We start from the raw sequence: 14,333 nt of genomic DNA, 5'->3' as shown, positions 1-14,333 counted from the left end.
TTGGATTTGGGGGTGTCCAGGGACAGCTGAGCCCTCAGGTGGGGGCACAGTGATGCCAGTGTGGCTCATAAGCAAAGACTTAATGATGCAAGTTACCAGCCTGCCTTACACTGCTAGTGTGTGCTAATTTATAATTTTATTTTGGTATTTCTATATTTACACTGTAAACAGTAAGTGTTGTAGGCACTGAATATTTCACAGTCTAGTATGTGTGTGTGTGTTAGTATGTGTGTGTGTGTGTGTGTGTGTGTGTTAGTGTGTGTGTGTGTGTACCCTGAGTGTGAGTGTTGGCTTCCCTGTCTGTGACGCTGCCAGTGGAACTTCTGTTTTATAAGACCTGTCATCTCATTTATTCAAATGACCCACAAACTTGTCTCAATATGTTAAGAAAAGAATGAGAAATGACACTGAAATATTAATACATTTATTAATTCAAAACAATGTCACGTTGTTTGAAATTTTGGGATTATTTGTTGCAGTTTGAAGCCAATTATAAAATCAAACAGACACATGCTAATTTAGAACTACTTAATCTTCTGATGAAATTTTTTTTTTTTAAAGTTGGTTAACAATTGGCCCTGGGGACCGGGTTTCGTAGGTGTGAACTGCCTTCTGATTGGTTCGTAAGGGATTCTGCACAGTGTCTGCGCAAGTTCACATTGCAATAAAAGGAGCTGCTGCAGTCAAACGAACCATCCTGGAAAATATTGATATTAATTCTTAAAATTTGCGCAATAACATTGAGAAGATGAATGTAAGTATACATCTTTGTAGTAGGTTTTCAATAACTGCCTTTCCAAATCAGCCAGTCATAGAAATGATGGTAACACTTTTCTTAAAGCACTCATGCATAATGAATTATAGATACCATCATAATGCATTACAATGCATTCATGAAGTATTATAAATACGGCAATATTTATAAAAAGGCATAACACATAATACTCATGTTTGTAATGCATTATGAATGCTTTGTGAAGGACTCATCAATAATGCACTATAAAGACCTTCATAATGCAGCACAAAGCATCCTTAATTCTAGTCCTGACCATTATAATGCATTATGGTTTATTATGTTATTACTGTAAGTTAGTGTGTTATCGGCATGGAACATCTGGATAATTTGTATGCTCTTACATGGCTCTACTTATTTTGGAAATAAAATTTTAATTTAACTTTAAATAGGCCTGAGCAATATATGTAGATGCTGGCCACTACTGACCATGTCCTATGGCTGCCATGTATCATTTTTGAAAATGACAAGATCATTTAAAAGTTACATGAATTATATTGTTTCAATACGAAATAGGTCAGCTGGGGAAGCCCTCCAAAAAACCAAACAAGCAAACAAACTGATAGGTACGCTGTCCCTGAAATATAAGCAAAAAGAAAATAGGTATATTACGGAGCCCGCAAAATTCCGAAGATGTTATTTTTTGTGCTGGCAAGTAATTATAGCTATGGGCACCAACCCTGCTCCTTAAGATATACATTACGAGTTGGAACATAAATTTCACAGTCCATTTTAATGTAGGCTTGTCAGCAATGTCGCTGTTGTGGTTTTTCCACTTTTGACCTCAGTATCCTAGCTACGGCCTTAAATCATGTCTACCCAGTCTATTCCAATTAGGGACCAGAGGCCAATCAGTATCCTGGGAGGCTCCAGCGATAGGAGACTATCAGCTGTCCGCAGGCTGTCCCCTGGTGTTTGGGTCTGGAGGGACCACCGCTGTCTGGACCTTTTTCTTTTTTGGAGTTCAGCTCCTCCAGCTGCATTTGACTCATTTTCTTCATCAGTTCTCCTCCACCCTGTTTAGTTTGATAGTGTGAATCAGGTGTTCACGGTACTGTGTCTCAGGCATGGTAATGAGCCCCACCATTTGGTGATGCTGTTGGAGACACAGTTCCCAACTCTCACCACCTGTGACCTACCAGTGAGAAAGTCCAGCACCCACACACACAGTCTATCATTTACTCCTAAGCTCCTCAGTTTAGTGAACAGTCTGCTGGGCACTGTTGCTACTTACTGGCTTTTTTGAATTGAAATTGAAGTGCCCTCTGATACAGACCACGGAACGCCAGGTTCTGCAGGTCCTGCTCTCTCTCAGTTTGCCACGTCTTTTCTTGTCTTTGCAGATAGGAAGCTGGGCTCTCCTCCTCCTTTGTGTGCTCCACCTTCATTTTGGCCACACTAAGCAGGAGCCAGAGGTAACCATAGCCGTCAAACTGACATGCATAATTTACAGGTGTCCCTGTCATCATGGAGCAGTCTCATTTTATGCCTAAGAAGTCTACCATTGACCGTATCCTGCCACTGAGGCTTCTTTGCGAGCACACACGCGAGTTTCATAACACGTTTGACTCAACTGATTGAACTGCCCTGTGAGACATCCTGAGATTCACAGGATCCCCTCAAAGTTGCTGGATGTTATAGCCGGAGTGCTGTGCAGAGTGGAGGCAGAACCTCTGCATTATTTACAGTTGATTCTGCGGTTCATCAGGGGTGTGTTCTTGCTCCTACTCTGTACAATGCTTGCATTGATTGGGTGTTAGGCAGGATTGTAAGGTCCTGCGGCTCTGGGGTTTCTGCTTGTGAAGAAAGATTCGGTGATCTTGACTTTGCCGATGATGTGGTGATCTTTGTGAAATCAATGGAGGCTCTGATCGGGACTCTCCAGAGACTGAGTGAGGAGTCTGAGTATCTGACCTTGCAAGTGTCCTGGATAAAAAAATAAAAAAAAACAAGATCCAGGCCTTTAATGACCTCTTGGGCATAGCCATCAGTAGTGTGTCCGTCTGTGAAGAAAAATGTTGACCTTGTCGAGAGGTTCACTAAGCTCGGCAGTGACATTCATGTCTCCCCACGATTCCCGCCATATTTATATTGCCAGCTGTCCTTGACCTGGGTGTCTCCCCATGATTGCCACCATATTTATAGTGCCAGCTGTCCTTGACCTGGGTGTCTCCCCATGATTGCCACCATATTTATAGTGCCAGCTGTCCTTGACCTGGGTGTCTCCCCATGATTGCCACCATATTTATAGTGCCAGCTGTCCTTGACCTGGGTGTCTCCCCATGATTGCCACCATATTTATAGTGCCAGCTGTCCTTGACCTGGGTGTCTCCCCATGATTGCCACCATATTTATAGTGCCAGCTGTCCTTGACCTGGGTGTCTCCCCATGATTGCCACCATATTTATAGTGCCAGCTGTCCTTGACCTGGGTGTCTCTCCATGATTCTCACCATATTTATATTGGCAGTTGACCTTGACCTGAGTGTCTCCCCATGATTCCCACCAGAAGCCTAAGTAGTCTCCTTCCATTGCTATGTGACATATTATGTCCTGCTTTTATTAATCATACAATGTTGAAATAATCAAATATCATAAGAAGCACTGTGGGCCAATAGCGTGGGCCAGTACAAGGCCCAAAAATATGCTTTTCTGGTTACTTTGATACGATGCAGCAGCTTTCAGAAACTCCTAAAAAGGTTATATTCCACTGTAAACTACTTTGGCTCAATGTTTTTCTCCAAGGATGGGTTACATCTGTTATGCTCGCGGTAGACGGGCAGGCAGGAAGCGGGGAAGGACGAAGGCAGGCAAGAAGCGGGGTAGGACGAAGGCAGGCGGGAAGCGGGGAAGGACGAAGGCAGGCGGGAAGCGGGGAAGGACGAAGGCAGGCGGGAAGCGGGGAACGACGAAGGCAGGCCGGAAACGGGGAAGGACAAAGGCAGGCGGGAAGCGGGGAAGGACGAAGGCAGGTGGGAAGCGTGGAAGGACGAAGGCAGGCAGGCAAGGATGCAGAAATAAACGGGTTTATTAGCACAAACAGGTCAGACGGCGACAAACATCAATGACAGATCTGGGGAAAACGGACTCAGACGCGGACTAAATACACAGGACAATCCGAAAATAACAGGCAACAGGTGATCACAATCGGGAATTAACACGAGGTAATGAGGGGCGCGTGGCACACAGGAGGATTGGACGACCAGATCATGACAACATCCTTTTAGTGTTGTCTTAAAGATTATAGATATCGTAATACAACTGCATATACAACTAAATGCTCTAAGTAACTTCTTGGTTGGCTCAGTGGGTAGTACTACGATCTTGTGTGTTTACGGTTGCTGGTTTGAATCCTTTGTTGTATGTGTGCAGTTTCCTTGTTGTACCTCTTTCTATTCTGGATTTCCTCAGAATACTCCTTATTTTTCTGTTTCACCAGTTGACACTGAAGGACATGGCTATGAAGGCTACGAACCACCTGAAGATCACGGGTATACCCTTGCTTAATGGCTCAAGGTGAGTCATTTCCTCTCCGGTTGCTTTGAGGGTTCAGTCTATGATTGGCTTCTGCCTTTCCCTGAACTATCACTCAGCTACTGCCACTGAGTCTTCTGTGGACCCCCCAGGTTCTACATCGAGATCGGCTATAACGTGGCAAACATCGGCATACACTTTGATGTCCGCTTTGACCATGAAAAGGACCATCATGTCATTGTCATCAACTCCCGGAAGGAAGGCATCTGGTCCGCTGAGCAGAGGGACAAACGCTTCCCCTTTAAACAGGGGGAGAAGTTCAAGGTGAGGCCATCTGTGTTTGTGTCACCAAGGTACCAAGTTCCATTCCTCCAAGTTTTATTGTGACAGAGTTCCAAGACAGGGGAGGGGTGCTTGGGGGATTTGGGTAATTCCATGTCAAATCATCACACTTTTGGAGTTCATCATCACAGATTTTAACAAAACTCGGCATGCTGATTTGGTCATATGAGTAACCCATGGAACGGAAATTGCATGTGATCAATATTATGGGAGGTTTAAGGTAACAAAATTAGAACTTATTGAGGGGGATATGATTTTGACTGGCTGTATCTCCCTTAACATAATTTTCACAGAAACGGTTTTCATATCATTTTAAAGCTCTTTTCCAGCTCTATAGTTTGCAAAAATACTATGCTATGCACAAAAATGTTTATCCATCCATCCATCCATTAACATCCGCTTATCCAAGGTCAGGTCGCGGGGGCAGCAGTCTCAGCAGGGAAACCCAGACTTCCCTCTCCCCGGCCACTTCCTCCAGCTCATCTGGGGGAATCCCGAGGCGTTCCCAGGCCAGCCGAGAGACATAGTCCCTCCAGCGTGTCCATCCCAAATGACCGAGCAACTCACCCTATCTCTAAGAGAGAGCCCAGCCACCCTGCGGAGAAAACTCATTTCGGCCGCTTGCACTCACGATCTCGTTCTTTCGGTCACTACCCAAAGCTCGTGACCATAGGTGAGGGTAGGAACATAGATCGACTGGTAAATCGAGAGCTTTGCCTTTTGGCTCAGCTCCTTCTTCACCATGACAGACCGATGCAGCACCCACATCACTGCTGACGCCGCACCGATCCGCCTGTCGATCTCCCACTCCATCCTTCCCTCACTCGTGAACAAGACCCCGAGATACTTAAACTCCTCCACTTGGGGAAGGACTTCCTCCCTGACCCGGAGAGAGCATTCCACCCTTTTCCGACTGAGGACCATGGTCTTGGATTTGGAGGTGCTGATTTTCATTCCAGCCACTTCACACTTGGCTGCTAACTGCTCCAGTGAGAGACGAAGGTCACGGTCTGATGAAGCCAACAGAACCACATCATCTGCAAAATGCAGAGACCTAATCCTGAGGTCACCAAAGCGGACACCCTCAACTCCCTGGCTGCACCTAGAAAGTCTGTCCATAAAGGTTATGAACAGAATCGGTGATAAAGGGCAGCCCTGGCGGAGTTCAACCCTCACCGGGAATGAGTCCAACTTACTGCCGTCAATGCGGACCAAGCTCTGACACTGGTTGTACAGGGATCGAACAGCCCTTATAAGGCAGCCCGGCACCCCATACTCCCGGAGCACTCCCCACAGGACTCCCTGAGGGACGTGGTCGAATGCCTTCTCCAAGTCCATAAAGCACATGTAGACTGGTTGGGCAAACTCCCACGCACCCTCCAGGACCCTGCCGAGAGTATAGAGATGGTCCACTGTTCCACGGCCAGGGCGAAAACCACACTGCTCCTCCTGAATCCAAGGTTCCTATCCGACGGACCCTCCTCTCCAGCACCCCCGAATAGACCTTACCAGGGAGGCTAAGGAGTGTGATCCCCCTATAGTTGGAACACACCCTCCGGTCCCCCTTCTTGAAGAGGGGGACCACCACCCCGGTCTGCCAATCCAGAGGCACCGCCCCCGATGTCCACGCGATGCTGCAGATGCATGTCAACCAAGACAGCCCCGCAACATCCAGAGCCTTGAGGAACTCCAGGCGGATCTCATCCACCCCCGGGGCCTGACCACTGAAGAGCTTTTTAACCACCTCAGCGACCTCTGCCCCAGAGATAGGCGAGTCCACCCCCAAGTCCCCAGACTCTGCTTCCTCATTGGAAGGCGTGTTGGTGGGATTGAGGAGGTCTTCAAAGTATTCCTTCCACCGACCCACAACATCCCGAGCTGAGGTCAGCAGTGCACCATCCCCACCATAAACAGTGTTGATGCTGCACCGCTTTCCCGCCCTGAGACGCCAGATGGTGGACCAGAATCTCCTCGAAGCCGTCCGGAAGTCGTTCTCCATGGCCTCGCCAAACTCCTCCCATACCCGAGTTTTTGCCTCAGCGACCACCGAAGCCGCATTCCACTTGGCCCGCGGGTACTCATCAGCTGCTTCCGGAGTCCTACAGGCCAAAAATATACTATACTATACTATAATATACTATACGCTTGGGTCTACCAGGTCTGACCGGCTTCCTCCCCCACCAGCGGAGCCAACCCACCACCAGGTGGTGATCGGCTCTGCCCCTCTCCTCACCCGAGTGTCCAATACATGCGGCCGCAAGTCCGATGACACGACCACAAAGTCAATAATCGAACTGCGGCCTAGGGTCTCCTGGTGCCAAATGCACATATGGACGCCCTTATGCTTGAACATGGTGTTCATTAGGGACAATCCGTGACGAGCACAGAAGTCCAATAACAAAACACCACTCGGGTTCAGTTCGGGGGGGCCGTTCCTCCCAATCACGCCACTCCAGGTCTCACTGTCATTGCCCACGTGAGCATTGAAGTCCCCCAGCAGAACAAGAAAGTCCCCAGAATGAGTGCTCTCCAACACCCCTTCCAAGGACTCCAAAAAGGGTGGGTATTCTGAACTGCCATTTGGCGCATAAGCGCAAACAACAGTCAGGACCTGTCCCCCCACCCGAAGGCAAAGGGAGGCTACCCTCTCATCCACCGCGGTAAACCCCATTGTACAGGCGCCCAGCCAGGGGGCAATAAGTATGCCCACACCAGCTCAGCGCCTCTCCCCGTGAGCAACTCCAGAGTGGAAGAGGGTCCAACCCCCTTCGAGGAGACTGATTCCAGAGCCCAGGCCATGTGTCTAGGTAAGCCCAACTATATCTAGCCGGAACTTCACAGCCTCGCGCTCCAGCTCAGGCTCCTTCCCCACCAGAGAGGTGACATTCCATGTCCCTAGAGCTAGCTTCTGCAGCTAAGGATCGGATCGCCAAGGTCCCCGCCTTCAGCCATTGCCCAACTCACACTGCACCTGACCCCTATGGCCCCTCCTACAGGTGGTGAGCCCATTGGAGGGGGAACCACGTGCCTTGTTCTGGCTGTGCCCGACCAGGCCCCATGGGTGCAGGCCTGGCCACCAGGCACTCGCCATCGAGCCACACCCCCAAGCTAGGCTCCAGGGGGGGCCCCGGTGACCCGCGTCTGGGCAAGGGAAATCATGGATCCAATATTTTATTCATCATTGGGGGTCTTGTGAGCCGCACTTTGTCTGGTTCCTCACCCAGGACCTGTTTGCCTTGGGTGACTCTACCAGGGGCATAAAGCCCCATGCAACTTAGCTCCTGGGATCATTGGAACACACAAACCCCTCCACCACGATAAGGTGTCGGCTCCAAGAGAGGTATTAAAAATTGAATAGCGAAAAAAAATATATTTTAAAATTGGTCAATTTTAACATCTCGCTAATGGGCATGAAATAGTATGGCAGGCACAGGTGTCACTAATGACATCAGAATGGCTGCAGTGCAAAGGACCGATTAGTGATATGAAACCATGTGAGGTCACCTATAAGTCCTGATATCCTGGCAACGACTCAAACACCAAAGACCAAATTATCTAGAGAATTATAAGCTAGTTTACAGTAGGAAACATTTTTAAGATGGATGTGCTTGGATGCGAAGTATATTCTGTACTCACCTATTTGAAGAGCCACAAAATATCAGAGCCACCAGACACAGAAGAAAAAATAAGAGATGAAAATCCTAGCACTTCTTTGTTTGTGCATTTCCCAGTGCACTGTGCTGATTACCATACAGCACCACCATATCGATAATGAATGTCACAATGCAGTTACAAATGACAGAAATCTACCGAGTGCAACGCTTGTTACAAAGTAGTTTTTCCATTACGGTAAGAGAATAGACTCTATTAATGAATAATGAATAATAGACTCTATTCTCTTACCGTAATGGAAAAACTACTTTGTAACAAGCGTTGCACTCGGTAGATTTCTGTCATTTGTAACTGCATTGTGACATTCATTATCACTATTCAATAGAGTATTGTAGCTATTAATATTTTGTAGATATCAAACTATTCAATAAAAAAAACTGACCTGTTGAATGCTTGCAGCTTCATTGTGACCTAGCGGGTGAAATATAGCATTGCATCATTTTCCAATTTTTCAATGTGCATGTTTCCAGTGCAGGGATGATAAGATTCACTGATTAAAAGTTTACGAGGCAACTGCATTTGGGATGAAATCGGGATACATGGATTCTAACATCTTTGCATCGGTAAAATCTGATATATTAATGTAGAATAGTGAATTACATAATATATTCACCTCCAGACTGTATTCACCACCACCAACCTCTCCCATACTATTGCACTCCCCGCTGAGTCAGAACAACTTAAGTCTGACTCTCAGTCTCAGTGCGGTTGTTGCTGCTGTGCCTCATCTGGGCAAGCACCTCCCTCACCACATCACGTCACATCATAAACATACCACAACACAGCACAGGGTGCCACGACGGGAGGGTCGTGGGCCTGGTCTGCTCTGTCCACTGGAGTTATCGAGCGGGAAGCTGCTCACGGACAGGGTTATATTAATATTTAATTATTAGTGGAATTATGCCTTTATTATTTAGAAATTATTTAATATTAAATTGTTCCCCCCTCTCTAAATTGTTTCTCAAGCGCATTCTCTAATCTCCAGATCTCCACTGCTGTTAGTGACCAATTGGAGGCGTGCTCTGCGATGCATCGCATTGTATTACAGTATGTTGAATTGCACTGCATCGCAATAGGGGTGAATCGTATCATATTGCAATAGTAGTTGCTTCATATGTATCTTTAATGTATCGAATCATCTGCAGTGTTTGGAGATGCATATTGCATCGCGTTAGACATTGAGTTCCACATCCCTATCAGAGTGTAATCGGCTGCTAGAAACGCCTCGAATAGAGCGAACTGGAATATTGGGAAGCCTTTTGCTAGTGTTACTTATTACCGAATGAGCAGAGATGAATGGGTTTCCGTGAATGGAAGACGCGGTCACGGTCGATATTCCAAAATAATTGTTCATCGGGAAACTGCGTTTGAACGCACAAAGAGAAAACCTCAGAACAGGGAGTTGCTATGCAGTGCTGCCACCTAGAGTCTCACTCATAATCACTCAAATTTCAAATATCTCTGATTTACTTCGGCTGCACCTGCATGTAGGGTGACCACCTAATCCATGTCAGGAGGGACACTATGAGCTACAACAGGATTTGTAAACTACCATTTCATACATTTCAATTAAAAGGACCAGGATTTCACTTAAGCACTGGGTTCTTGCCGTATGCTGATTGGTCAGTCTCCTATAATCATGCATATGTGTCAGTAATGTTAATGCGAAACAGCTGGATGAGTCTTTCAATCTAGGAACTAACCAAACATTTTAGCAGAGCACAGAATCCTTTCAGCTTTAAAGTAGTTCGTAAAAGCTGAAGTAGCTCATAGTGTCCCTCCTGACATGGATTAGGTGGTCACCCTACCTGCATGGCGCTCGTTGTGCCCGAAGTTCTTCTCTCTTATCTTCTCCCCTGCCATAAATAAAGAATTCCAGCTAGTGGTATTACAGCAAATCAGCTGGATCCTACACACATCCATGTTTGCCTCCAAGGGCACAGTGGATCTTCCTCTTATTCCAGATCTCATGACTCTTCACATAAGTTGATCTATGCGACCTCTTATAGGACTCTGGTGTGTTTGCTTTCAATACGTTAGCAGTAAAAACCAAGTTAAATAGCTGCCATGCACATGGATGGTGTTTTGGCAACTGATGTTTAAAGTCATTGTCTTGACCCAATAGAGAACAAACATCAATGAACTCAGTGTCTTTATGTCTTTCTTCGCCATCCTCATCATCTTGGCATCGTTATTTAGGGGTTTCTGTAAGTGCTTCAGCCTCATTTCCCAGGATATTGTTGCTCACATCTCGATACACCTTGATTTTTTTAAAAAACAAACAAATTGGACCTATTTTCTGTGGCCATTCCTTGTATTTTTTCTCTGACGTTGAAGTCAGTGGATATCACTGAAACAACATCAGACATGTGTGGACCATTTAATTGTCTGCAGGCAAGGGCTGCAGAGCACCAGTACAGGCTCTCTGGGTCAATCCAAGGGGCTGTGACCCCTACAAAGTTGTGTCTCCTCCATGACCAATAGTCTGTGGTTGCAGCAACGTGCTCTGCTTTGCCCACTGCCTCTGGAAGATTTTTCTTCATGTGATAATCCTTGACCATAGAGTGAGCCTTCAAATGATTGCAAAATTTAGCTGGAGATTCTGAATGAAGTTTTTGAATGCTGTTTGCTCCACAGTGTTAAATGGAAGGAGACCTTCAACCACATACAGCCGTGGAAAAAATTAGGAGACCACTCTATATTTTTAAACAAATATGCATTTTTAAATCCTGGTTTAATCTTATTTCTGCTGGCAGAAGGTTACACTGAGCAGCAGGTTGTTTCCAGGTTCAAATTTCTAAGACGGCAGCACACAAGCATAAGGTGAAGCAGGAGACACTGGGAACGACCAGAAACCAGCCAGGTAAAGGGCAGAAGCGACTTTCTAATGGCAGAGATGACTGTTAACTTATCCGACAGTTTCTCATAAATCGTAGAATGACATCAGGTGACCTTCAAAAGGAACGGTAAACAATAAGTTCAGGTGTGAGGTGCACTGCTAGGACAGTTCGTATCAGGTTCCTAGAAGCCGGACTGAAGTCCCACAAAGCAAGGAAGAAGCCCTTCATTAATGAGAAACAGAGAAGAACCAGGCTGCAATTTGCAAAAATATATATTATTCAAACACGCACAGCCATAAATTGAGAAATGACTGAAACAAAAAAATTGTACAGTGGTCTCATAATTATTTCCATTGCTGTATTTCACCTCAATCATTGTTTATGATACTTTTCTTCCGTCCAGTTTCTGTTGCTTCAGTGAACCCCCTGCTGTTTTTGCCTTTCTCTTAAGCATGTCTGAAACCTGAAGTAATACGACCATAGTTTGTCCCTGCACTTTGTGTTTTTAGATTAGATTATAGAAGGTTGTTAGTGCATCTGAATGACCTCCTTCAGCAAACATGATCCACCTCACATTTTTCATTTTTGTTCCTTTTTCCCCAGGTGATCATCAACTTCAGCAAAAATAAATTTCTTGTCAGCATGCCTGGTAACATCATTTTATCATTCCCGAATCGTTTTGCTGCTGACAAGTTCATGTTCATCCGAGTAAGGGGGGATCTTAGAATCAAGGGCTTCGACATTATGTAAGCAAGTCTGCCTTGTCTGGCTGCTGATTGGCTGCTTTCTATGCGCTATTCTTTGTGAAACTTCACCATAATGCTTATTGTTAATCCCGCTAATGCAGTAGTGACTATACCATGTGTTCCTTCTTGCTATATGCCTTTGTTTATACAAACAGTGTGAACCTGCACAACTTCCCCAGCTGGCAGACATTTGAATCTGAAAATGTGAAAATTATTTTGACATTTCAGTTTTAATAAATCTCACTGCATTTTGCATTGGAGTCAGTGGTAACACCTGGTTTCATTTTGCATATTGAGGTATGCAGATTTGTCTCTCTATATAGCAAAGCATTCTGATGGTTCAAATCTTCTTATATTAATGGTCATTTTCTTGTAGTTTGAAGCAGGTGATATTTAATTTGAAAGTTAATAGTGTTCTACAACCAAATGTGCCAAATCCAAGAACAACAGTTATTTGCATTGTGGGAGTACCAGACTTCTTTGAGATGGTAAAGTTAATTATACATATTTGCTCACTTACTGTACTTAATCTACAAGAATTTATGCATATTTTCTGTAATTCATATCTTGATTTTCTTAACCTAAATAGGAAATGCTTTCTCCAAGCAAAACTCAAAAGCTGAGGTTTCCTTCATCAACTGTGCATACGAACAATTTTCTGTGCAAACTAATGGTGTGACATTTGTGAATGATTCATTCCTGGAACTATACACTCATAGTCACTTCCCTGCACAGATTCGTTCTCTTTGTTATTTTACTTGTCCTCAGAAATGTGACTTGAAAGCTGCTCCCTTCCTACATCAGCACTGACTTCCGTATGCTGCAGTTGGATGTTAGAGATGCCTCTGATTGGGCTGGCGAATGGATCAAAACTAATCTTTTAGGTGAACTGAATTAAACGAACTGTGTCCCAGTAGTCATTCTCTAGTGTAAACTCTGTATATGCACATTTTTATGCATAGAATATTAATTTACTTCTGTGCGTAGAAATGTGCGTATATTTATGAATCCTCCCAACCATATGTATGCACACACCCCTAGTGGTATAGAAGTGTAACTGAAGCAAATTGATCAGCACAAGATATGCAGAAACACAGATTTAATTATCAACTTTGACAGACAAACAAAATGATCTAGTGATGTTCACACAAAGTATGGGCAGGCAGGTCATGCTAGTGATGAGGAATCATTCCACACACACTGCAAGGGGGGTAACCCAGTGGGGGAGTGGAGCAGGGAGCTGCGAGCATAATCGACAGGGTTACCATACACAAAAACTGAGACTATCACTAAGCCATTGATAAAAAATTTTTTTTGTAAAGTGAAATAGTTAAAGCCATTTTTAAAGCTGTTTTTTCATGATCAACTACATTGAAAATATGACTGTGCTTCTCATCAGCCAATTTGAATGCAGTGAATTTTACAAACTGCCTGCGCTCCTGTATGGCTGGTAGGGAGCGCCTGAGCCCTGTGTGGGATTATTATGAATATGATCCTGAAACTGGAAAAAGCCAAGTTATTGTCATGTCAGATGGTACCCCGTGTGGTATGGTGATCAAAGGAAAAAATTCAACCAACCTCAAAGTACATTTACAAAGTTATCATTGAGAGGAGCACAAATTATACATGGATAAAGAATGATTGAGAAAGAGGCCCAGTGCAAGCAAAAGGTCTGACAGTATACTACCAGCACAGAGGCAGCAGACCCTGACATCTTCTCTCCAAAGATTTGAAATATGGCCGACCAGCTCCAATGAATGCAAGAAACATGAAAACGCTCTGGTTAATTTGTTTATTGAAACAGGCGTGTCCATGCGGTTGTGTGATGTTCTCACATCTCACCTGAACTTAGAAATAGGCAGGGAGTTTATTAGAAGGGGACACGACAACCAGAAAATAAAGGACCAGAAGGGGTGTACCATGAAGAACAGGAAGGAACAATGAGGCAGGAGCGGGGCGAACCGGAACACGGGGAACACTGCAGGGACGGGAAACGCTGGGAACAAGGAACATATCAAACAGCAGTATCAACCATAGTGACCAAGCTGGGGCACACTGTGAGGGCAGGCATATATACAGTATACACACACAACTATCAAGGGACTCACTGAGGTGATTACAGCATGACTAACCCCCTCTGCTGGCCAAATGGGGACATGACGGAGGCAGATCATGACAGAAAGATTTTCAGTTAGACTTTTAATACACACCTGTCTGTGCTTAGGTTCTACTACTTTGGGTTAGTTCAACTTCTCATTATATTATATAAACAAGAAAACTTGTGGTGTAGTTAGTTCATTGATTTAATCAAAATTTATTTAAATCTGCTTGAGTTAATTTTACGTATGGGAAGCACTCATAAATATCTCATTTAAAATGTTTGACTGTTTTCATTATTATCTTTTAATAAAGAGAGAGAGAGAGAGAGAGAGAGAGAGAGAAATCAGATTATCCCCTATGGAAAAAG

The 14,333-nt window shown here is 44.8% G+C and overlaps 1 protein-coding gene across 1 annotated transcript; it reads left to right on the top strand.

Moving 5' to 3' along the window:
- Positions 1–616: 616 nt before the first annotated feature.
- On the top strand, positions 617–12,126 carry LOC111840515 (beta-galactoside-binding lectin-like). The gene is made up of 5 exons (XM_023805431.2): positions 617–754; positions 2,137–2,208; positions 4,232–4,308; positions 4,419–4,590; positions 11,724–12,126. The coding sequence occupies exons 1-5, from the start codon at positions 749–751 to the stop codon at positions 11,868–11,870; spliced, it is 474 nt and encodes a 157-aa protein (XP_023661199.2). The 5' UTR covers positions 617–748; the 3' UTR covers positions 11,871–12,126.
- Positions 12,127–14,333: the final 2,207 nt, after the last annotated feature.

The sequence above is a fragment of the Paramormyrops kingsleyae genome, chromosome 5, assembly GCF_048594095.1.
Source record: "Paramormyrops kingsleyae isolate MSU_618 chromosome 5, PKINGS_0.4, whole genome shotgun sequence".
NCBI lineage: Eukaryota > Metazoa > Chordata > Actinopteri > Osteoglossiformes > Mormyridae > Paramormyrops > Paramormyrops kingsleyae.
This window is presented reverse-complemented; position numbering and strand designations above follow the sequence as displayed.